The sequence below is a fragment of the Panulirus ornatus genome, chromosome 23 (genome assembly GCF_036320965.1).
Source record: "Panulirus ornatus isolate Po-2019 chromosome 23, ASM3632096v1, whole genome shotgun sequence".
Classification (NCBI taxonomy): Eukaryota; Metazoa; Arthropoda; class Malacostraca; order Decapoda; family Palinuridae; genus Panulirus; species Panulirus ornatus.
In genome coordinates, this window is record NC_092246.1 from 21,302,954 (window position 1) to 21,326,470 (window position 23,517).

Consider the following 23,517-nt stretch of genomic DNA (forward strand, 5'->3'; position numbering starts at 1 on the left):
TCTGTCCATAGCCTTAAATGTTTAACACACACGCACACACATGTACAAATAGGCATAGGCTAGGTGTGTGTTTACTAAAAAAAAAATTCTACTATTACAATGGGCAAATGCACAATATTTCAGCTTATTTATGGAATTAATGGGCTTTGTAGGCTGCATTGGGAACCTAAACATCATTCATAATGTTGAGTCTATAAAAAAATTGAGTATCGAATTCAGAATAAATTACTTTTAATGGAATTTTGCAATGTAACCCAATCACAAGCTGAGGACTACATGTACAGCATGTCCTAAATCTTTATCTATTCAAGACAAACTAAGATAAGTAAGGCATTTCAAATGAAAGCCATAGATGCAGAAAAACTGAATGAAAAAAAAATCTAAAATCATTTTTACAATAATGAAACACTTTAAAACTGATACTATTCTCACTTTAATCCCTCTCATAGGTCTATGTTTCCTCAGTAGAGGAAACCTCACACAGAGTTATGATCTATGTTTTCAGGCCAAGAAATCAAATTTCCACTGATACATAGTGGTCTCCATAGACAACAAATACACAAATTCTTCAACTGCCATTCAGCTACAGTGTGAGGAGGATAAACCACTAAGTATTGATGAAATCAAGCTATACATGCTTTTTAGTGATGAGGATCTTGCAAATCTATATGATAACCTATTGGATGATGACAGAATAAACCAAGTGCATTAAAACACTATAAACAAGGTGGTGACAGTCAAAACAAGTCAACAACAGTACACTGCAACTCAGCAATAAACTTCCACCAGAGGTTTTCATTTTACCTGAGCTAAGTTGAGCCCTACTGATGTTTTCATATTCTTATATGATACTCTGTCATTTTACAAGGGAAAAACTGCTTTTCCCTTTACATGAAAAACCCATTTTCCAGAAGCACAAGAAAATTTATGCGCCTGCTTACGGTGTCAAGACAAAGTGACAATCTAATAGCAATACATGTTCTATATAAAGGATGAATAAACAACTTAGAAACATAAGAGAAAGCCCAGCTTATATTTTTCCACTAAATCAGTTCTCTACCCCTGACACTACCTTGCTAAAGCTAGAAAAGATGTGGAGGTATAAAAGAAGAAAAAATTTTTTAGCAATAGGCTTACTACCAACTATTGGGTTGGCAGGAGTACCAACAGCACCAACATCAACTAGCAGCAGCACCAATAGCATCAGCATCAAAATACAGGGACCCTAAACATGTAAAACACATATGCTAAGACTACAAAACACATCTGGCTATATACCTATGAGCCACCATAAAGCGTTGCTGAAGACGACTAGCAGATAGTGTTGTGGATGCTGCATCCAAACACATGAGACGCTGCTCCTTTACAAGTGCATCAAGACATTTTCTCAAGTCTTGTTCCTCTGGCTGTGGCCCCCAAGTCCAGCCCTCTAAAAGTGATGATGATGGAGGTGATCCACCCTGTCCACTTTCCAATTCTCGTTCTGCTTCCTCCCTATCAAGCTTTTGACAAGGCCCACAATTGCAACCACTTTGTGGCCCACAAATACCATCACAACAGGGGCAAGTCAGTACTTTCATACTACAGTAGTAGTGTCCACTTTCACCTGAAAAAATTTTTAATAAAATATTAAACACCTGTATATGAAAAGTTTTCAGTCCCAGTTACACTTATCTTTCTAACTAAGCTTTCATATGTACATATCAAGAGATGATATAAATCAAATTCCAACTGGAAAATCAATTCAAATCCTATTCATAAATATTATGCATGTGTGATTTTTAAAAAGTTGGCATCCAGTAATGATTAAATGAAAAAATGGGCAAGCTATGAAGGGGTCAAGAAATAAATAAAAAATAAGAACAGTAACAAAATACAGCTTGTATGAGGTATGAGCAAGGAATGCAGAATGAAACAGTTGGTTATGTCGAAGGCATGGAAATGCTGATAAAGGATAATAGATTTTGAAAAAAGTGATTGTGTCAGCTCAAGTTTATTTGTCATGAACTTCAAGTGTGAAAGGTTTAGAATGACTGCAATAACTGCACAAAACATGGAAGACTCACACTAATAAGTGGGAGACAAATTAGGAGTGACAGATGGATATGGGATCTCAGGCATAGAAAACAATGTAATGCATGCATGAAATATGTGCTCAGCTGGTATAACCATTACAATAACATAATTCAAACAAAGATGTTCATAAATACACATGGTACTGACAAATGGATAAAAGGGCAAGTAAGAACATGACTAATACATTTCTGACATGAAGAATGAGATAAGCATTGTGCTTAATATGCACCGTAAAAGCTAGATGGGAGGGGAATTCTCTCATCACATGGAAGTTACACATAAGCAAGCTCTCATTTTAGATGACAGGAGACAAAAAAATTACTAATACTACTGCTACTATTAGATATAGACAAAGATAAACAAGAAAGACATGAGAAAATGAAGAGTGAAAACAATTCCATGATAAGGATTATGAAAAACAGAGAGAACTGAAAATTTAAATAAGTTGGTTGAAAAGAAATAAGCCTTCTTAAATAGATGGCAAGGTACATGGTATGACTGTAACAGAACATATTACAAGAATAACCACGAGTTATTCAACATCTCATACGTGATAAGAAAGGGTTTTCAGAAAGGTAAAAGGGGGGTGTAGACAAGTTTTACACTTAAGACAAATAGCAGATAAAGTACTAAAGCAAAAGAAGTGCACTCAGCACTGAAGGATTTGGGCGAGAAATATCAATCTCTCTATCTATCTATCTATCTATCTATCTATATCTCTAATGCCTGTTTCCTTCAGGAATTCCCTCAACAGCGTGGCTATGGCAAAAGAGTCTCCATAACTGGTGAACTTCAGTGTCTCTAATGTTCCAACATTATACCTCTACCTAATGCCCCTGTCTAATATTCCCCCAACTACTATCTATTGCCCCCAACAATTTGCCAAAAGGCAAAATATCAATCATGAGTTACAAAGAATAAGCTGTGTGAGTTGAGTGCTGTCAAATGTTATGTGTGACAAGGAGAGATTGCATGTTTAAGGAAAAATGCTAGCAGTCCAAGTGTAGGTGATACATAATTTCTGCTCTCTCAACCACGCTCTTTTTATTTCCACACATCTCTCTTACCCTTACGTTACTTACTCGATCAAACCACCTCACACCACACATTGTCCTCAAACATCTCGTTTCCAGCACATCCATCCTCCTGCGCACAACTCTATCCATAGCCCACGCCTCGCAACCATACAACATTGTTGGAACCACTATTCCTTCAAACATACCCATTTTTGCTTTCCGAGATAATGTTCTCGACTTCCACACATTCTTCAAGGCCCCCAGGATTTTCGCCCCCTCCCCCACCCTATGATCCACTTCCGCTTCCATGGTTCCATCCGCTGCCAGATCCACTCCCAGATATCTAAAACACTTCACTTCCTCCAGTTTTTCACCATTCAAACTCACCTCCCAATTGACTTGACCCTCAACCCTACTGTACCTAATAACCTTGCTCTTATTCACATTTACTCTTAACTTTCTTCTTCCACACAGTTTTCCAAACTCAGTCACCAGCTTCTGCAGTTTCTCACATGAATCAGCCACCAGCGCTGTATCATCAGCGAACAACAACTGACTCACTTCCCAAGCTCTCTCATCCCCAACAGACTTCATACTTGCCCCTCTTTCCAAAACTCTTGCATTTACCTCCCTAACAACCCCATCCATAAACAAATTAAACAACCATGGAGACATCACACACCCCTGCCGCAAACCTACATTCACTGAGAACCAATCACTTTCCTCTCTTCCTACACGTACACATGCCTTACATCCTCGATAAAAACTTTTCACTGCTTCTAACAACTTTCCTCCCACACCATATATTCTTAATACCTTCCACAGAGCATCTCTATCAACTCTATCATATGCCTTCTCCAGATCCATAAATGCTACATACAAATCCATTTGCTTTTCTAAGTATTTCTCACATACATTCTTCAAAGCAAACACCTGATCCACACATCCTCTACCACTTCTGAAACCACACTGCTCTTCCCCAATCTGATGCTCTGTACATGCCTTCACCCTCTCAATCAATACCCTCCCATATAATTTACCAGGAATACTCAACAAACTTATACCTCTGTAATTTGAGCACTCACTCTTATCCCCTTTGCCTTTGTAAAAAAGGAAAAAAAAAGACAGCTACCTGGGTGAGAGGAGTGAAACTTGACAACCACTGAGGTGCTGGCTCCCTACGCAGCCATCACTAACCCTTCCGATACCCAGGCTGGTAGTACTGGTATATACCTCCCTGACAACTGGCTGCCTAACAACTGCTACCTCCATATAATGCCATTAACAGGAAAGCTCTCTGGGATGTTCTGACTTTATGTTGTAAGCAGAAGAATTCCGAAAGTTGTTAACAGCTTTCATAATGGAAATAGTGCATGTGAAAGAATAAGTCACTGTTAGAGTGAAAGGCTTGAAATAAGGGTGGGATTGCATACTGACATCATGATTGTTCAATGAATTTATAGATAGGGCATTAAGTATAATAGAAGCTGTTAGCTCATACAGGAAGAGAGGGAGTGTAACATAATGGCAGGTTACTTTGACGTGTGTTGGAGAAAGATAATGAAAGTTAACACTGAAAGGGATTTCACACAGTAATATTAGTTTGAATGTTGAAGAATTGAAAAAATAACAAAAAACAGCAAAGATGAGGATTACAACAAGACAGAAACATTTATCTTGGGATGTATAAAATACACAGATGAAAGCAACAGATGACACATTGCACAGGAAACTGAGGAATATCATGAAAAGGCAAAGGAAGATGTGGCATACAATATGCTTAAAGATTATAAAATGATCCACAATTCTTCACTAATTTTTTGTTACATGCTAATTATATTCAGAGTACACTTCTCATTGAGCTACATAATAAAATGAAAGTAAAGAAGTATACATTTACAAAAATGAAACATTCATCATACTCTAAAATACTAACCTTTCCTTGCAGTAACTCCTGCAGAGTTAAGAATGCCTTCAACATGAGGTCCAGCAACTTCTCCATCTTTTACCATCTGGTTGTACAATGATGGCAGATTATCAGGTTGCAGAAGACTTTGTAAGTCCGACTTAAGCCATTTCACATCAAGACGAGGCTGTGGTCGGAGGGTGACCCCACCCATCCCTCCCTGCCATATCAGGGGGGAGCCCACAGCAGTCATTGTGGATTTATGCCCTGAAATTACAAAAAACAATCTATACATCCATAAAAGTTGCCTTTTTGTCTGTTTTCCTGGCACTACCTCACTAAAGCAGGCGGTAGTGATGCTGTTTCCTGCAGGACAGGGCAGCGCCAGGAATGGATGAAGACAAGCAAGTATGAATATGTATATGTGTTTATATGTATATGTATATGTATATGTATATGTGGTTTCAGAAGTGGTAGAGGATGTGTGGATCAGGTGTTTGCTTTGAAGAATGTATGTGAGAAATACTTAGAAAAGCAAATGGATTTGTATGTAGCATTTATGGATCTGGAGAAGGCATATGATAGAGTTGATAGAGATGCTCTGTAGAAGGTATTAAGAATATATGGTGTGGGAGGCAAGTTGTTAGAAGCAGTGAAAAGTTTTTATCGAGGTTGTAAGGCATGCATACGTGTAGGAAGAGAGGAAAGTGATTGCTTCTCAGTGAATGTAGGTTTGCGCCAGGGGTGTGTGATGTCTCCACGGTTGTTTAATTTGTTTATGGATGGGGTTGTTAGGGAGGTGAATGCAAGAGTTTTGGAAAGAGGGGCAAGTATGAAGTCTGTTGTGGATGAGAGAGCTTGGGAAGTGAGTCAATTGTTGTTCGCTGATGATACAGCGCTGGTGGCTGATTCATGTGAGAAACTGCAGAAGCTGGTGACTGAGTTTGGTAAAGTGTGTGAAAGAAGAAAGTTAAGAGTAAATGTGAATAAGAGCAAGGTTATTAGGTACAGTAGGGTTGAGGGTCAAGTCAATTGGGAGGTAAGTTTGAATGGAGAAAAACTGGAGGAAGTAAAGTGTTTTAGATATCTGGGAGTGGATCTGGCAGCGGATGGAACCATGGAAGCGGAAGTGGATCATAGGGTGGGGGAGGGGGCGAAAATCCTGGGAGCCTTGAAAAATGTGTGGAAGGTGAGAACATTATCTCAGAAAGCAAAAATGGGTGTGTTTGAAGGAATGGTGGTTCCAACAATTTTGTATGGTTGCAAGGCGTGGGTTATGGATAGAGTTGTGTGCAGGAGGGTGGATGTGCTGGAAATGAGATGTTTGAGGACAATGTGTGGTGTGAAGTGGTTTGATCGAGTAAGTAACGTAAGGGTAAGAGAGATGTGTGGAAATAAAAAGAGCGTGGTTGAGAGAGCAGAAGAGGGTGTTTTGAAATGGTTTGGGCACATGGAGAGAATGAATGAGGAAAGATTGACCAAGAGGATATATGTGTCGGAGGTGGAGGGAACGAGGAGAAGTGGGAGACCAAATTGGAGGTGGAAAGATGGAGTGAAAAAGATTTTGTGTGATCGGGGCCTGAACATGCAGGAGGGTGAAAGGAGGGCAAGGAATAGAGTGAATTGGAGCGATGTGGTATACCGGGGTTGACGTGCTGTCAGTTGATTGAATCAGGGCATGTGAAGCGTCTGGGGTAAACCATGGAAAGCTGTGTAGGTATGTATATTTGCGTGTGTGGACGTGTATGTATATACATGTGTATGGGGGTGGGTTGGGCCATTTCTTTCGTCTGTTTCCTTGCGCTACCTCGCAAACGCGGGAGACAGCAAAAAAAAAAAAAAAAAATTGTCTTTTTATATGTATGGACATGTATGTTTATGTGTATATGTTGATATGTATATGTGCATGTGCATGTATGGGTGTTTATGTACATATATGTGCATATGAGTGGATGGCCCATTCTTCGTCTGTTTCCTGGTGCTACCTCACTGACATGGGAAACAGTGATCAAGCACAAAAAAAAAATAAAAAGAAATATATATATCCAAATGCAAATGTGAATGTATAACTCATATATGTCTGGATCATGTAGTTCTGGATGGGTGTATGCCTGATGGACATGGAATTAATTTTGTGTATGTTGTGTGAGGTATAGGTGAACTTTCAATTTTTGCACGGAAATTGGTGGTTGGCTTTTTAAGTGATTTGGGTGGGAGAAGTCATGTATAGTTGCAAAGAATATGGTGCTGAGCATAATGAGAAGGGACAGTATTTGAAATATTTTTTTCATTGTGCAGGTGCTGAATATTTGTGGTTGTAACTATCTTCAATCACCTAAACACAGAATCCTGCACTTTTATTTTGTTGTGTTAATGTGAGTTACAAATATTGACTAAACTTATTGTATGCTGTATAGCCCAAAGAGTGGCAACTGCCTCCCTTAGATAAACCCCTAAGAGAAGTACTTTTCAAGTCTATATTCAGATGTATTATTTTCAACAAGTGATCTTATTGGTAAATCACTTCTAAACAATCCTCTTGAAGAAAAGGTATTTAACCTCATTTGAAGCAGAATATGTCATTAAGTTTGTATTCATTGTTATGAGTGAAATCAGACTGATCTAGCTTCAAACAGCTGCTTAAATGAAAACTGTCCATGCTTTTGATAATTCTGAATGTTTGTGTCGAATCATCTCTAAAGGTTTTTCTAAATCATATAAAGTTTTGGAGTTTCAATGCCTTTCATGGGATTTATTTCTCATTCCAAATCATAAAGTATACATAAGGTAAGGTAAGGTTCCTGATCCAGCTGTGGGGGTAGAAGACCTCTGAAATCATTGTAAGGTATAAGTAAGATAAGGTCCAGGACACAGCTGTTGGAGTAGAAGGCCTCTGTAACCACTGTAAGGAAAGGTAAGGTTCCAGACCTAGCTTGGCAGCAATAGACCTCCGAAGTTATCGTAAGGTATACATAATATTAGAGTGCCCCTGTAAATCATCGAGGTAAATCTCATGACCATAGACCCTGCAACTGAAGCATCATCTTGGAAGTGGAATCAATTTCTATTTTTTTTGCAAATTTTCTGCTAAATGGGTTTTCATAAGGCACAGTTGCCTCCATTACTATTCTCCAATGTTTGTATAAGAAAAGGAAAGAATAGATGGCAAGACCTTAGATGGATCCAGGAAGGCTTCTCATTGTGTGATCATGTGATGTGTCTAGGAACTCTCATCCCTGATATTAATAAACTCTGATACCTGGTGTCTCTCTCTTTTAGTGTTAAGGCCAGATCATCTCGCCTGGGTCTGTGGATCAATGTGATTTCGGGAATTACCCCGGCAGCTGACTCCTGTACTCTATGCTTTGTCTTTCTTCAAGTGTGGAGTATGGAAAACTAAAGACAATGAAATGATACCACTTCATATATCATTTCCTCTGTCACTATTAAATATGGCATACCAAATTTTTACAGTATTTCCAAAATCAGGTAAACAATATTCAGAAATACTAATAGTCTTTCTCTTAAATTGATTGACAAGTTGGTGGTTTCCCCAGAAAGTCCTGCAGTCTTTGCTTGTGTATATCATTGATACCTACAATAAACTTAAAAGTCCATTATTGTTTGCATCAGATGTCCTTAAAATCTAACAGCAGTTCAATCTCTGACGCACAATCATAATTGAATAACATCATTTTTACATTTACCGATATCAAGTCCACAGGCATTTTTCACTGTTATCCATCTGTTCTCTCTTTCAACCCTTCCCACAACAGCCTCAAAAGGACCCAACATTCTGTTGGTATTTGCTTTCCTATGGAGCTTTTTCAATAACTGTCCAACTAATTCAAACTGATGCAATTGCCTAATGTCCAAATATTTTCATGCAGTCATGACTTATTCCATTACAATAAATTACCTAACTGATTGCATTCCTTCATCATTTTTTACATATGATTAGCCTAAAGTCTTCCTTTAAATACATAAACCTTTTCACCTTACCAAATATTATTCATTACATTAATTCATAGTACGCTTCACAACTGTTGTATCCTTAAAACACGATAAAAGGATTGCAGAACAAAATCACCATATCTCCAAAGATAACAGCAATGCTGTGCTAATCTGCATATGTACCATAAGACAAATTACCATCTACAGGTGTCATTGTGTTCTCCTACCAGTAAACTGCATTGCACATCAACATCATTCATATTAATCATTCTCAACCGCCACATCGCTAGTTAATAATCACCATTCACATCTTAACTGTAGAGTCCACACAACGCACAACAGTATTCAAGAACGATCAGTTTCGTCTAAACAGCAAGCTATGATCTAATGAAATCAACACGTAATTAGGGAAACTGGAATCGAATCCTTGAAGTCCACAGAGCAGCACTTTAACTCGGATCTCTTAATTTACAGGGAATATCTTAATCCTGTGAGGTTCAACTTAGGGCGTGTCTAGTATTCACTCTAATTACCTGAGCCGAGTTATGTTAGTCATGTTTAGGTGTGTCAGGGTATGTTGGCGACCTGCTGCTGGATCGATGTTTACAGCTGACGTTACCTTCACCGAGAGCTGCTGCTGTTGCTGTTCTACAGTGTAACTACCACCAATATATATATATATATATATATATATATATATATATATATATATATATATATATATATATATATATATAATTCCTGGATGCATGTAGAATAGAATATTTATGAATATTTGTCATTTCTCAAAGCAATTTTTTTATTTGTAATATTCATTGAAATTTTTTAATTTCTGTGTTGTCGTTAAAACAATTGTCATGTTAACGAAATTTCAGCGATGCTCTCCCTCTCTTTTAAATTTCATCTTTTAGGTAATTACCTACATTAAACCGTGAATATGAAGTATTGCTCGTTACTTTCTTCAACCATCTTTCTACGGCGGTTCAATGTCTCTTATTTTTGAAAACATCATATTTAGATATACTGTATTTGTTTTATTTACTATTGAATAAGTACAAGCTAAAACCATAGGAGACAAACTTGACAAGTATAGGGTATAAGCAAGAAAGATAGATTGGACCAACGTAGGCTGGGCTATAATCATGGAAGTTATACTATACCGGTATAGGCTATATCCAAGCAAAATTAACTATCCCACTATAAGTTTAAAACTAAAAAGGACTGATAGATCAGTAAAAGCCATAATCAAGGATGACAGATTGGGCCAGCATGCAATTGTAATAGCCCACGAGATATCTGTTCCTAAGATTCCTGCAATGAACGTGAAGCACATAATTCCTTGATGGACACCAGGTTGCCGCCAGGCGCTAGATGAAAGCAGCAGGAAAGTACAGGGTCAAGGCAGCAGAAATATGAAAGCAAGGGCCGTCTGTGGCCCGCCTTCCCTGACGGTCCACATATGTCTAAAAATTAAAAGGTTGTTTACTTACATATCTGTCAGGCAAAGGGGATAAGAGTGAGTGCTCAAATTACAGAGGTATAAGTTTGTTGAGTATTCCTGGTAAATTATATGGGAGGGTATTGATTGAGAGGGTGAAGGCATGTACAGAGCATCAGATTGGTGAAGAGCAGTGTGGTTTCAGAAGTGGTAGAGGATGTGTGGATCAGGTGTTTGCTTTGAAGAATGTATGTGAGAAATACTTAGAAAAGCAAATGGATTTGTATGTAGCATTTATGGATCTGGAGAAGGCATATGATAGAGTTGATAGAGATGCTCTGTGGAAGGTATTAAGAATATATGGTGTGGGAGGAAAGTTGTTAGAAGCAGTGAAAAGTTTTTATCGAGGATGTAAGGCATGTGTACGTGTAGGAAGAGAGGAAAGTGATTGGTTCTCAGTGAATGTAGGTTTGCGGCAGGGGTGTGTGATGTCTCCATGGTTGTTTAATTTGTTTATGGATGGGGTTGTTAGGGAGGTAAATGCAAGATTTTTGGAAAGAGGGGCAAGTATGAAGTCTGTTGGGGATGAGAGAGCTTGGGAAGTGAGTCAGTTATTGTTCGCTGATGATACAGCGCTGGTGGCTGATTCATGTGAGAAACTGCAGAAGCTGGTGACTGAGTTTGGTAAAGTGTGTGGAAGAAGAAAATTAAGAGTAAATGTGAATAAGAGCAAGGTTATTAGGTACAGTAGGGTTGAGGGTCAAGTCAATTGGGAGGTGAGTTTGAATGGAGAAAAACTGGAGGAAGTGAAGTGTTTTAGATATCTGGGAGTGGATCTGGCAGCGGATGGAACCATGGAAGCGGAAGTGGATCATAGGGTGGGGGAGGGGGCGAAAATTCTGGGGGCCTTGAAGAATGTGTGGAAGTCGAGAACATTATCTCGGAAAGCAAAAATGGGTATGTTTGAAGGAATAGTGGTTCCAACAATGTTGTATGGTTGCGAGGCGTGGGCTATGGATAGAGTTGTGCGCAGGAGGATGGATGTGCTGGAAATGAGATGTTTGAGGACAATGTGTGGTGTGAGGTGGTTTGATCGAGTGAGTAACGTAAGGGTAAGAGAGATGTGTGGAAATAAAAAGAGCGTGGTTGAGAGAGCAGAAGAGGGTGTTTTGAAGTGGTTTGGGCACATGGAGAGAATGAGTGAGGAAAGATTGACCAAGAGGATATATGTGTCGGAGGTGGAGGGAATGAGGAGAAGTAGGAGACCAAATTGGAGGTGGAAAGATGGAGTGAAAAAGATTTTGTGTGATCGGGGCCTGAACATGCAGGAGGGTGAAAGGAGGGCAAGGAATAGAGTGAATTGGAGCGATGTGGTATACCGGGGTTGACGTGCTGTCAGTGGATTGAATCAGGGCATGTGAAGCGTCTGGGGTAAACCATGGAAAGCTGTGTAGGTATGTATATTTGCGTGTGTGGACGTATGTATATACATGTGTATGGGGGGGGTTGGGCCATTTCTTTCGCCTGTTTCCTTGCGCTACCTCGCAAACGCGGGAGACAGCGACAAAGTATAATAAAAAAAAAAAAAAATATGTCAGTCAACACGATCTCCACTGACGGTGACTCGCATGGAAAAATTTCTTATCATACTAAATGTCGTGCTGTCATTCACTGGCTTAATCAAATAAAATAAAGATAAGTTACTGTGCGGAATGTTTGGCTATGGCTACCAGTCACATTTTGTCTGTAGTATTTCTTGACCGTAGTACTAACTCCCTTTGGACTCTGTAAAAGACGAGCAGCAGATATTCAATCTAGTTTGCTTTACGGATACCTAGGTGACAACAGTAATTCATATACGCATAAACATGTGACATGCATGACCCTGGTGCAGATGGTTTAGGCTTGTGCAAAGTCGGCAGGCCTTTTAAGATGCGCACCACCCCTATATCATTTTTTAAGTATTCCATATGTATGCTCTATGCCAAAGATTCTATTTCAATATAATAATTAAATTCAACAATACATATACATATAAACCCCGGCACCATCGTCATAAGCAGCATCTTTCTCTCGCAGCAGCACCATAGAACCCAATCAACACCCCAGTCCTCTTAAAGCAACGCGCTGGAATCCGACTAGGTTTTGTACCTCCTATAGCAGCACCCTGGGATCCCACAAGGTTTTGTCCCTTCTAAAACAGCACCCTGGGGATCCTAAAAGGTATTATCCCTCCTGTAGTAGCTCCATGGGACCTTAAGAAGGCTTCAGCTCTCCAGTAGCGGCACCACGGAATCACAGCAACGCCTCCCAAAGAGGTACTGCAGGACTCTGGCAATGCCTAACCCCTTCGGCAACAAAAGCATATTACCCAAGTAACGCATCACTCCTGCAAAGCATAAAAGGACCTGGGCAATGCCCTTCGTCCCCCTTCCTTCCTACAGCAGCATTATAGGACCTCGGCAACGCCTCCTAAAAAAGAGCAGCAGCTCGAGGACCCAGGTAACGCTTCAGGCGTTCTCTACCAGCACCATGGGACCTCGGCACCGCTTCACCCCTCCTGCAGCAGCACTACGGGGCCTTGCAACGCCCCCTTTTCTGCGGCAGCACCGCGGCTATGCCTAACCCCCTCCTGCAGAACTACGGAGCCCCAGCAACGCCTTACCCCATCTGAAGCATCACCACGGGATCCCAGTAAAGCCTTACTCTTCGTGTAAGAGCACCATTGGACCAAAACACCAGGGTAGGCCTCATCATTCCTACATCAATGGGACCATAGAACCCTAGAAATTCTTCGTCTCTCCCGCTGCATCATAATGGGATCGTAACCACGCCTTATCCCTCCTGCAGCATCAAGACTACAGGAACCCAGCAATCTTCATTCCTCCTGCAAGGCTGCTGCGGTAACATGGGGTTTCAGTCTCACCTCGGTCCTTTTCCTGCACGGACACTCATGTCCATGTCCATGTCTACACTCATGGACCCCAACAAATCGTTCTGAAATTGTTTATTTTTCTTACTCTTCTCCGTCTTTACTTATTATATACCTGAGAGTAAAGACAAATACACTTGTCAGTTATCTGCAAATATTACAAAATGCATATTACGTGACATTTTCTATTTCACCGGTAATTTTTTCTCATCCTATTTACGTTTGTATTTATTTCATTGCGTTAACATTTCCCTGTGTAGATACCTTTAAATCATATTACAGATGTAGTTAGATACATTTTTTGTAGATACATTTCTTTGTCGAGATTAAGGATATAGATAAAAAGTGTTTAACAGTTCTTCGAGAAACTATATAAAAAGGTTAATGATTAAACTTTGGTATGTACATTGCATTTCAAAAAACATTCATTTAAGAATTTTTTAACTTTAATGGATTTTAATATGTTCATCGAAGGCACACATACAACTTACAACCTTACGAAGAACAGATGTAATCTATTTGCCACCTGCTAAGAAAGAACAATATATTTCTCGCTTTAGGCATGATTTAGTGCTTAGTTGAAACTTGAATGTTAACACCAAACTTTATGAATATTTTATGTCGGGAGGTTTACCCTTTTCAGCAGCCACTCCCTGTCTCGTTTTGTTACAACGTGTGGTGCTTTGGCCAAGATTGTAAATCTATTCTTTATTGATCAATTTCTTATCGATGATATACTAGTCTTAAGATTCAAGCTGATAATCCGGATTTCAATCCAATAACGTCTTCATCTTACAGAAACACAACAACTGTCTGAAATCTGATTTCAGTTGTATCCACTCGAACTCGTTTTTAATGAGAAAGGTTTGGTTACATATGTTTGACACAGCCTTTCGAGAACATAGGAAGATACCACATTTTGTATCATCATGATTGGTAATATGTAATCCTAAAGTAAACAAACTTCATTCAGCGTGAATTAGACCAGGGGAGCATGATTTGGAACAATATCTTTATCTAGTGTAAGGTGAACAAGTGGAGACTGCTGTGATTGTTGGGTAAAAGTGGAACACTATTAGAAGTAAGCATATTAAAACAATATCTATGGTATGTCTGTTATAGCTCCCTGTTGTCATTGGTTTATGATTATGTTCTGTAGCGTTACGAGAATAAGACTTAGGAGCATGAATTTAACATTATATTTTATGTAATGATTTCAAATTACCTGATGGTAGTATATTGGAGAATGTAGGGCAAATCAGTGTATTTGGTTATTCACTTGACAAATCAGACTTAAGGAAACCTCATCAGATTTTCATGTTCAGTATTGTAGTCGAAACATGTCAGTCACACCCATGAATGAGTACTGCACATTTGGCACCTAATGTTAACAGATTGCAACACGCAGCCATGAAATCCCAGCAACAGATGAATTCTATAATTTTATGGTACATATCCATTAGCATTTTGGCTCCTAGGTGATATAAAGTGAGGTTTTTATAGACTTTGTGTATTTTACGGGTATGTATCACCTACTTTTAAGATAATTTATCGTATTTCTTATATACATATCCGTCATAAACAATACCATATTTGGCAGTATATATGTATATACATGTGTATATGTATATACATGTGTATGGGGGTGGGTTGGGCCATTTTCTTTCGTCTGTTTCCTTGCGCTACCTCACAGACGCAGGAGACAGCGACAAAGCAAATAAAAAAAAAAAATTAATATATATATTTATATAATATATACCACATCGTTCCAATTCACTTTATTCCTTTATACCTCACCCTCCTGTATGTTCAGGCCCCAATCACTCAAAATCTTTTTATTTCCATCCTTCCACCTCCAGTTTGGTCCCCTGCTTCTCCTTGTTCCCTCCACCTCTGACATAAATATATCCTCTTTGTCAATCTCTTCTCAACTCATTCTCTCCATATGTCGAAAACATTTCAATGCACTCTTCTGCTTTCTCAACCTTTATCTTGATTTCCACACATCTCTCTTAACCTTACATTACTTACTTGATGAAACCACCTCACACCACATATTGTCCTCAAACATTTCGTTTCCAATGCATCCAACCTCCTCCATACAACAACCCTTTCTTTAGCCCATGCCCTAGCTGCAGTGAACAGAAAGCAATGACCATGTTGTTTATGCCCTAGCCACAAAGAACAAAAGAAATTACAGGGTCATATATGCCTTGGCCACAGTGAAAGGGTTGATTAATCCCATAGTTTACCATATACTATAATCCTCACCACTGTTGTTATATGTAATATCTTAGAAAAAAATGCAGCGCTCCATAACACACTTCTTAACTCTAAACATTATACTACCATTTATCTTTATCTTTTGGAGTACTGTTAACTGTCTGTCTGTCTTTGTCTGCTGTTACTTCATCTGTCTCTGTTTGTCTTTTAGTCCATATATCTATTAAAGACATTTCGCTTTCCTGATGTTTATTGCAGTATTTGTTATGACAAATAAACCCTTAAATGTGTTCAAGATTTTGTGCAAACGAAGGTACTTTTTTCCTGCACATTGTACAATAAAAAACTTATTTTTTTTAAAACTCACTCAGCTGAATGCAGTCTAGTCCTAGTTCATCTGGATAACTGGGGCTTTATAGTATGTAAATTGTCTACAATTTTGGCTTGTACACTTTTTCCATGGCAGGAATGAAAAAGGGGTGACTTCAGGACATATTTAGAATTAATGTTATATTTCTAATACCTTATAATTGGTTTGATATTTATGGATTCATAGTACCTGCATTTTCTCAGGCATGTATCCTCTATCCAAAGCAGGGGAATGATGTAGCTACTTTTCCAAGTGGAAGATTCTGTTGTTTATTAGGTTGTTGTAACTTCAACCAAGTTCACCTTTGGTATTGTCTCTAAAGTTCAACTAGAAAGTGTTTTATGTTTTGCAGTTTTGTCTAATCTGATGTTTGTTCAATTGACTGGCCATCAGGTAAAATGAAACATATACCCTACCAAGTTGCTTTCATCAAAACACTGAATAAACTCTTTACTTTCTTTTTGGAGGTGTAAGGATGGAGCAGGAAAGATTTTGAGCAATCAGGCCTGAACATACAGGAGGGTGATAGGTGTGCATGGAATAGAGTGAATTGGAACAATGTGGTATACTGGAGTCGACGTGCTGTTAGTGGACTGAATCAGGGCATGTGAAACATCCAGGATAAACCATAGAAAGGTCTGTGGGGCCTGGATGTGAATAGGGAGCTGTGGTTTCGGTGCATTACACATGACTGCCAGAAAATGAGTGAGTGGATGTGGCCTTCCTTCGTTTGTTTCCTAACACTACTTCACTGATGCAGGGGGTGGTGATGCTGTTTCCTGTGGGGCAAGGTGGTACCAGGAATGCATGAAGGTGAGCAAGCATGTGGATAAGGAGCTGTGATTTCTGTGCATTACTCATGACAGCTAGAGACTGGTGTGAACGAATGTGGCCTTTTTTGTCTGTTTTTCTGGCGCTACCTTGCTGAAGCAGGGGGTAGTAACGCTGTTTCCTGTGGGGTAGGTTAGCGCCAGGAATGAATGGAGGCAAGCAAGTATGAATATGTAATGTGTATATATGCATATCTGTGTATATTTTATTATTTATTTATATCTGTGTATGTATGTGTATGTATTCATATGTATATATGCATGTATTGGCATTTATGTATATATATATGTGTATATGAATGAATGGGCTGTTCTTCATCTGTTTCCTGGTGCTACCTCACTGACGCGAGAGACAGCAATCAAGTATAAATAAATATTTGTTTTTTTTATAACGTATTTGCCATTTCCCGCATTAGCAAGGTATTATTTTTTTTCCTTATTATACTTTGTCGCTGTCTCCCGCGTTTGCGAGGTAGCGCAAGGAAACAGACGAAAGAAATGGCCCAACCCCCCCATACACATGTATATACATACGTCCACACACGCAAATATACATACCTACACAGCTTTCCATGGTTTACCCCAGACGCTTCACATGCCTTGATTCAATCCACTGACAGCACGTCAACCCCGGTATACCACATCGCTCCAATTCACTCTATTCCTTGCCCTCCTTTCACCCTCCTGCATGTTCAGGCCCCGATCACACAAAATCTTTTTCACTCCATCTTTCCACCTCCAATTTGGTCTCCCTCTTCTCCTCGTTCCCTCCACCTCCGACACATATATCCTCTTGGTCAATCTTTCCTCACTCATCCTCTCCATGTGCCCAAACCACTTCAAAACACCCTCTTCTGCTCTCTCAACCACACTCTTTTTATTTCCACACATCTCTCTTACCCTTACGTTACTCACTCGATCAAACCACCTCACACCACACATTGTTCTCAAACATCTCATTTCCAGCACATCCATCCTCCTGCGCACAACTCTATCCATAGCCCACGCCTCGCAACCATACAACATTGTTGGAACCACTATTCCTTCAAACATACCCATTTTTGCTTTCCGAGATAATGTTCTCGACTTCCACACATTCTTCAAGGCCCCCAGAATTTTCGCCCCCTCCCCCACCCTATGATCCACTTCCGCTTCCATGGTTCCATCCACTGCCAGATCCACTCCCAGATATCTAAAACACTTCACTTCCTCCAAGGTAGCGTTATGTATATGAGTGGATAAGTCATTCTTCATCTGTTTACTGGTGCTGTCTCACAAAGGGAGGAACTGGCAATCAAGTACAATAGAATAAAATAATAGTTTATTTTCTGCAGTTTTATTGTTTCAGCAATTACTTATGTAATGCTTGTATGCAAAGGAACCTTTGTAATTTCCAGTTTTTTGGGTGGCACCCACAATAAGAGTCGTAAAAGAGCTGACATGCTACAGAGGCAAGGTAAAGGATGTCATGAAGGTACCTCTGCTCCTCCTCAGAAGAAAGTCACATTCTACGGACCTGTTATGACAGCGTAAGTTTTAAGCATTGAATATTCATATGGAGCCAGCAGATTAAAAGAAAGCATTGGCTGGGTAAATGTTGTTTTTAACCCTTTCACTGTAGCATTCCTAATATTCACTGCACACTGTGTCAGAGTTAACTCTTTTTCACAGTTCTAATAAGCATTGTACTACCTGTGGGAAAGTTAAATATTTATTTCAAACATTTTTGTATGTTTCTTATTAAGATTAACTAAGACAGTTATTGAAATAACATTATTTTAACATACATCCTTTTATATACAAATGAATTAAATTTCTGAGAAAAAAGGATAAATCAAAATTTGTGAATTTATACCCGTATCTCAGCTGAATCCCATTACAGAACAGGATACGTTCCTAGAGAAAATCTTTCCAAAGAACAGGATATGTTCCTAGAGAAAATCTTCTCCAAAATGTAATAAATATCTCTGGAAACCTATTTAAAGATTAGTTTCACATTATTCAGATGATAATATGATAAATCTATTTAATGTTTATAGCATACCTTAGAGAATTGTATTCCACCCCAAGGAACTAAATGTCTCACGTTTTGCTAGCCTAGGCGGTTGGTGGCTATGGAATTAATTTGCCCCAAAAAAGTAGTTTTTAAGCTTTATAAATGTATGTGACAGGAAGACAGTTGATAAGAGCAAAACCTGTGACATTTGACACTCTGGAGCAAAATCTGCATATTAGTTTTATTCGTTGATTTGTTTGTAGGATTTGATTGAAGGAGTTATGAAAATAGAATAATTCAAGTAAGGTGACCAGTGTTTGTGTGCTTTGGTTTTAACTCCTCTCATTCAAAGGGCCAATCTTATCCAAATTCTGCATGCATCTATGAGGCTTCTATGGTGTGTCCTGAGGGGTTTGGCATTTCTTAAGAGATATAAAAATTTATTTAGTGCAAATAATTGTAGTTTGGTTTGAAACTTTTATGTGGTAGCTTTTTGTTTTGAGCGTTTGACAAAGAGTCAGGTAATTAGATTTAATAGCAGATGTCATTTACATGAAGGAAACATTCTGTCTTGTAGGAATGTTCTTACTGTATAAAACTATGACTTTTTTGTCTTTCAGGAAAGGGGAAAAATTACGGCATGTTGGAACAAAGACAGCTCCTAGAAAAAGAGCAACTTTTTCATCTCTCACATCTACTGCTAAGGGCATGACTCTCAAGCCAACTAATCACAAGAAATCTAAGTCTGTTGTTGGTGAGCAAAACAAACTGCATTCAAAAACCATGGTAATTGGAATACCAACAATGACACGATTGAATTGTAACCATTTGAGGCCAAAATGTCAGTGTTCAAATCCTTCTGGTAAAAAAACGTTGAGTAAAGTAAAACATAAATTGACAGTCTCTGATACTCCAAGACAGATATTAACTTCCACACGTTCACTGCCTAGAGGAGAGCTTGATGGTCGGAAAAGTTATAAAGGTAACAGTAACTCAATATCCATACTAGATGCAAATTGGAGACCAGGTTTAGACATATTCTCTGAAGATAATATAGAAAGAAAATCAGTTAATCAGAACTCTGAATCAGATATCCACAAAGAGAGTGGAGAAAATAATGATGAGAACAAAGAAAATTCAAAGAAAAAAGTTCAGTTTGCAGAAAAAATGAACAGGCATAGTGGAGCAAGAAAGAAAATTGATGTCCTTCAAAATGGTAGTAATTCAGATACTTCTAAAGGAATGAACAGTAGTCAGAGATCCAGCAAAAGCAATGATGAACATCCACAATCTCAGCCAAACAATCACTCAATCCAGCCTGAAAGTTCTGCAAAAGTTATAGACCCACCTGTAGCACCAAGTTCCTCATATCATACACAGCGGAGGAATGTCTTCAGTGATAATAATAGCTTGACAGACACTCAAGGACAAGAAGCTTTAAAAGACTACTGCACACTCTGTGAATTACCTGACCATCACTCCATTCGAACTTCTTCAAACCACCATGATGATGAATACCAATCTGGACATTACACAGATCTAAAATATTCATCATTATATGGAAATGAAGACCCATGTCTTTTATGTAGAAGGTATGGACGGCAACATTATTATACTGATGATGGAGATCAGCATAAATATAACACTGATTATTCTCATACTCTTGCCAATATAAATAAGCATATAAGACATTCAGCTCTTCATAAAACAAGAAGTCCCTTATGCAGAAAGTTATCAACACCAACATTGTACTCTGATAAAGAAGAGGAGCCTGTGTTTACAAGAAGGATTCCCTATGAACCAAGGACAGAACTGGTGAAAAACCTAAAACAAAAACTTGAAGCAGGGTACAGAAATCATGAATATGAATACTTGGTAAGTTAATTATTTACTGCATACTGATACCACAGAACAAGTAATTTTTTAAAAAGTTTACTGTTCTGATACTGAGGGTACGTTCTGATAATGGGAAGTATTATTTGGAAGTATTATGTAGAAATAAGCAGTGGAGTGCATTTGTAGAAGGAAAAGCCCCAGGAACATCAGACATCACTTGCTTACAGGGTAATAAAACACCATTATACCCCCTGAACAGCGTGTACCCATCTTAATTTGAATATTTATTTGCCATAATATATGCAAGACTAGCTAATGTCTTTTTATAGACCCATCAAACTTGTTGCACCTCATCCTCATTTATTTTTTAGCTCGCAACTTTCCTCTCTCTTGATAGTTTTCATGCAACCATTCAAAACAATAAACAGGAAATTTACTTGGTATCACAAAAACATTTAATCTTTAGAAAGCCCCACATTATACAGATAGCCGAGTCTGCCTCTAAGACATTAGATGTCATGTTCAAATTGCAGAAATATTTAACTTCTGAACTGTTACTGTGCTTATACAGAGGGTTCATTAATCCTTGTCTTGAGTACTGTTGTCACTTCTAGGGAGGTTTTGTCTACATACATGTATACATAATTGGCCCTCATAAAACTCAGCCATCCATTGTGTGACATGATTTCCACATGGGTGTTGACAACTCCAAGGATGAACCATTGATATCTGTATTATTCCCCATCCTGCTAAGATTAGTAACTCTTTATCCTCTTAAGTCTTTCCCCTAACAGTTAGTAGTTACTCCTTTCTTAAAGTTAAGTTTTCCTCTTCCTCCAAAATCCAGATAATTTTTCATTTTCTTAATTTTGTTTTTACTCTTTTTTTTTATATTTCATGTAATGCTTAGCCTCAAAAAGGACTTTTCTACTTGACGATAACCTATGACAAAGAAAAAGTTACAGTAATAAAAATAAGAATATTGTGCAAACAGCCCCATAAATGTCAGGTTTTTTGATGTTTTATAGCCACGACGAAGCAACTTCCGGAGATGGAGATCATGGGATGCAGAAGATTCAGATCATAATTCTCATTTGCTAAACTATAGCAAAACATGGGATCATAGCCCTCATCATAAATGTAAGTGGGTGGCTAGTACTTATGTTTTTTTATAGTTTTAGATACCAAGAAATTACAAAGGATTAGGTATATGGTGTCTGGCAGTGCAATTGAGCTGTGGACAAATATGCTAATGGATCTGAAGACCCAACTTTTTGTAGTAAGCATGAGCCTTTCAGTTACACTGGGAGATTGAATATGATGTAGGAAGGTGTTAGCAAGTACTTTACAATGCACTAGTTTCAAGTACTGTTTATATCTGTTACAGGTATCCACCGCTATCTTCAAAATGAACGCTTGTTTCTCGAGCCAACAGTAATGGATATAGAAGGGCGAAGTGTGTGTGTTGAATGTGGAGAACCTCAACCAACTGATCCTGATCAAGATCCTTTTCTCTATCACATTACTCTTGGAGGAATGAATGGGGGTGGACTGGGACAAAACAAAGATAAGAAAGCTTGGACATATCAACCAAAAATAGGTTTCACCAGTAAGAAGGCTGATAAATATAACACTTACCAGAGGATAAAAAAATCTTCAGGTGACACATCCAAACATATCTACACCAAATTAAATAAGAACATTAATAACATATTACCTAGTGGTCCTGGATATTTCCTTCATCCATGGTCTCCAAGCAAACTGAGATATTGTGCTGATCCACATGTTAAAAGACACCCTAGCAAATCCATGGCTCTTGTAGATCATATAGTCTGAACATACGCTTCCCACATATTCCCTGCGCGTCGTAAAAGGCAACTAAACAGGGAGGGAGCAGGGGGCTGGAAATCCTCCCCTCCAGATTTGACTTTTCCAAAAGAATGAACAGAGAAAGGGGCCAGGTGAGGATTTTCCCTCTTAGGCTCAGTCCTCTGTTCTTAATCTTAATGCTACCTCGCTAATGTGGGAAATGGCGAATATTTATGAAATATATATATTATCATTTATTATACATAATCGGTTTCCCACATTAGTGAGGTAGCACCAGGAAACAGACGAAGAATGGCCCATCCACTAATATACACATATAAATACATAAACGCCCATATACATAACATATACATACAGACATACATATATACACATGTACATATTCATGCTTGCCTTTGTCCTATTCCTGTTTGTACCCTGCCCCACAGGAAACAGCATCGCTACCCACTGCTTCAGTGAGGTAGCGCCAGGAAAACGACAAAAAAGGCCACATTGGTTCACACTCAGTCTCTAGCTGTCATGTGTAATGCACCAAAACCACAGCACCCTATCCACCTCACAGTATATTACCACAGATATATAATAATACAATAGCACTTTTGTAGTCTAAACATATTTTTTTATTTCATATTTCAAAAATGTATTTTAGCAGATGATAGCAGCAGTAGTAGTTGTTAGGTAGTTATTGACCAGGGAGGTATATTACCAGTACCGTCTGCCTGGGAATTGGGAGGGTTAGTGACGACTGTGTAGTAAGCCAGCACTTCATTGGTTGTCAACTTGCACTCCTTTGACCCAAGTAACTATCTACTCTTTCTGCATCATTCAGCTCATTGACTGCTGGCATTCTGTCCACAAACATACAATATCTTGTCACACAATAACACTCAGCAATACTTAACTCCAATAAATGCTGGTGAATGCAAATGTGGGTATAGCTCATTAACCTGTTTTAACCTCAATGAAGGATTAAGATTACAAAAGTATCCTTATTTCATCTGCATTCAGCTTTTCCTTTAAGTTTTATTGATGTCCTCTGAATTATGTGAGAATATTACCTTTACATAATGATCTTACTCCCTGGTACATATGCAACTTTGGTAAATGAAA

At 38.6% G+C, this 23,517-nt stretch overlaps 2 protein-coding genes across 6 annotated transcripts in view; one reads left to right on the plus strand and one right to left on the minus strand.

Moving 5' to 3' along the window:
* Nucleotides 1–9,581, minus strand: part of HERC2 (E3 ubiquitin-protein ligase HERC2) — a 278,100-nt gene extending 268,519 nt beyond the window's left edge. For both annotated transcript variants that reach the window (XM_071676734.1, XM_071676733.1), the window contains exons 1-3: nucleotides 9,486–9,581; nucleotides 5,029–5,265; nucleotides 1,279–1,606 (exon numbers count right to left, since the gene is read on the minus strand). In XM_071676734.1, coding sequence (XP_071532835.1) covers nucleotides 1,279–1,606; nucleotides 5,029–5,251 — 551 coding nt within the window. In that variant the 5' untranslated portion in view covers nucleotides 5,252–5,265; nucleotides 9,486–9,581. The remainder of the gene's footprint in view (nucleotides 1–1,278; nucleotides 1,607–5,028; nucleotides 5,266–9,485) is intronic.
* A 4,376-nt stretch (nucleotides 9,582–13,957) lies between these two features.
* Nucleotides 13,958–23,334, plus strand: LOC139756884 (uncharacterized). 4 transcript variants are annotated; one of them, XM_071676765.1, is made up of 5 exons: nucleotides 13,958–14,017; nucleotides 18,143–18,274; nucleotides 19,362–20,616; nucleotides 21,606–21,717; nucleotides 21,965–23,334. In XM_071676765.1, the coding sequence occupies exons 2-5, from the start codon at nucleotides 18,186–18,188 to the stop codon at nucleotides 22,411–22,413; spliced, it is 1,905 nt and encodes a 634-aa protein (XP_071532866.1). In that variant the 5' UTR covers nucleotides 13,958–14,017; nucleotides 18,143–18,185; the 3' UTR covers nucleotides 22,414–23,334. The 4 variants fall into 4 exon arrangements, with proteins under 4 accessions (XP_071532866.1, XP_071532863.1, XP_071532864.1 ...); XM_071676762.1 differs by lacking the exon at nucleotides 13,958–14,017 and adding an exon at nucleotides 14,052–14,403; XM_071676763.1 differs by lacking the exon at nucleotides 13,958–14,017 and adding an exon at nucleotides 14,052–14,258.
* Nucleotides 23,335–23,517: the final 183 nt, after the last annotated feature.

What these genes read in the sequence shown, in the direction of transcription:
- LOC139756884 (XM_071676765.1), top strand. Translation starts at nt 18,186, where the DNA reads ATGCTACAGAGGCAAGGTAAAGGATGTCATGAAGGTACCTCTGCTCCT. An exon ending in TACGGACCTGTTATGACAGC is followed by an intron (nt 18,275 to 19,361) that starts GTAAGTTTTAAG and finishes TTTGTCTTTCAG; the next exon opens with GAAAGGGGAAAAATTACGGC. An exon ending in TCATAGCCCTCATCATAAAT is followed by an intron (nt 21,718 to 21,964) that starts GTAAGTGGGTGG and finishes TATCTGTTACAG; the next exon opens with GTATCCACCGCTATCTTCAA.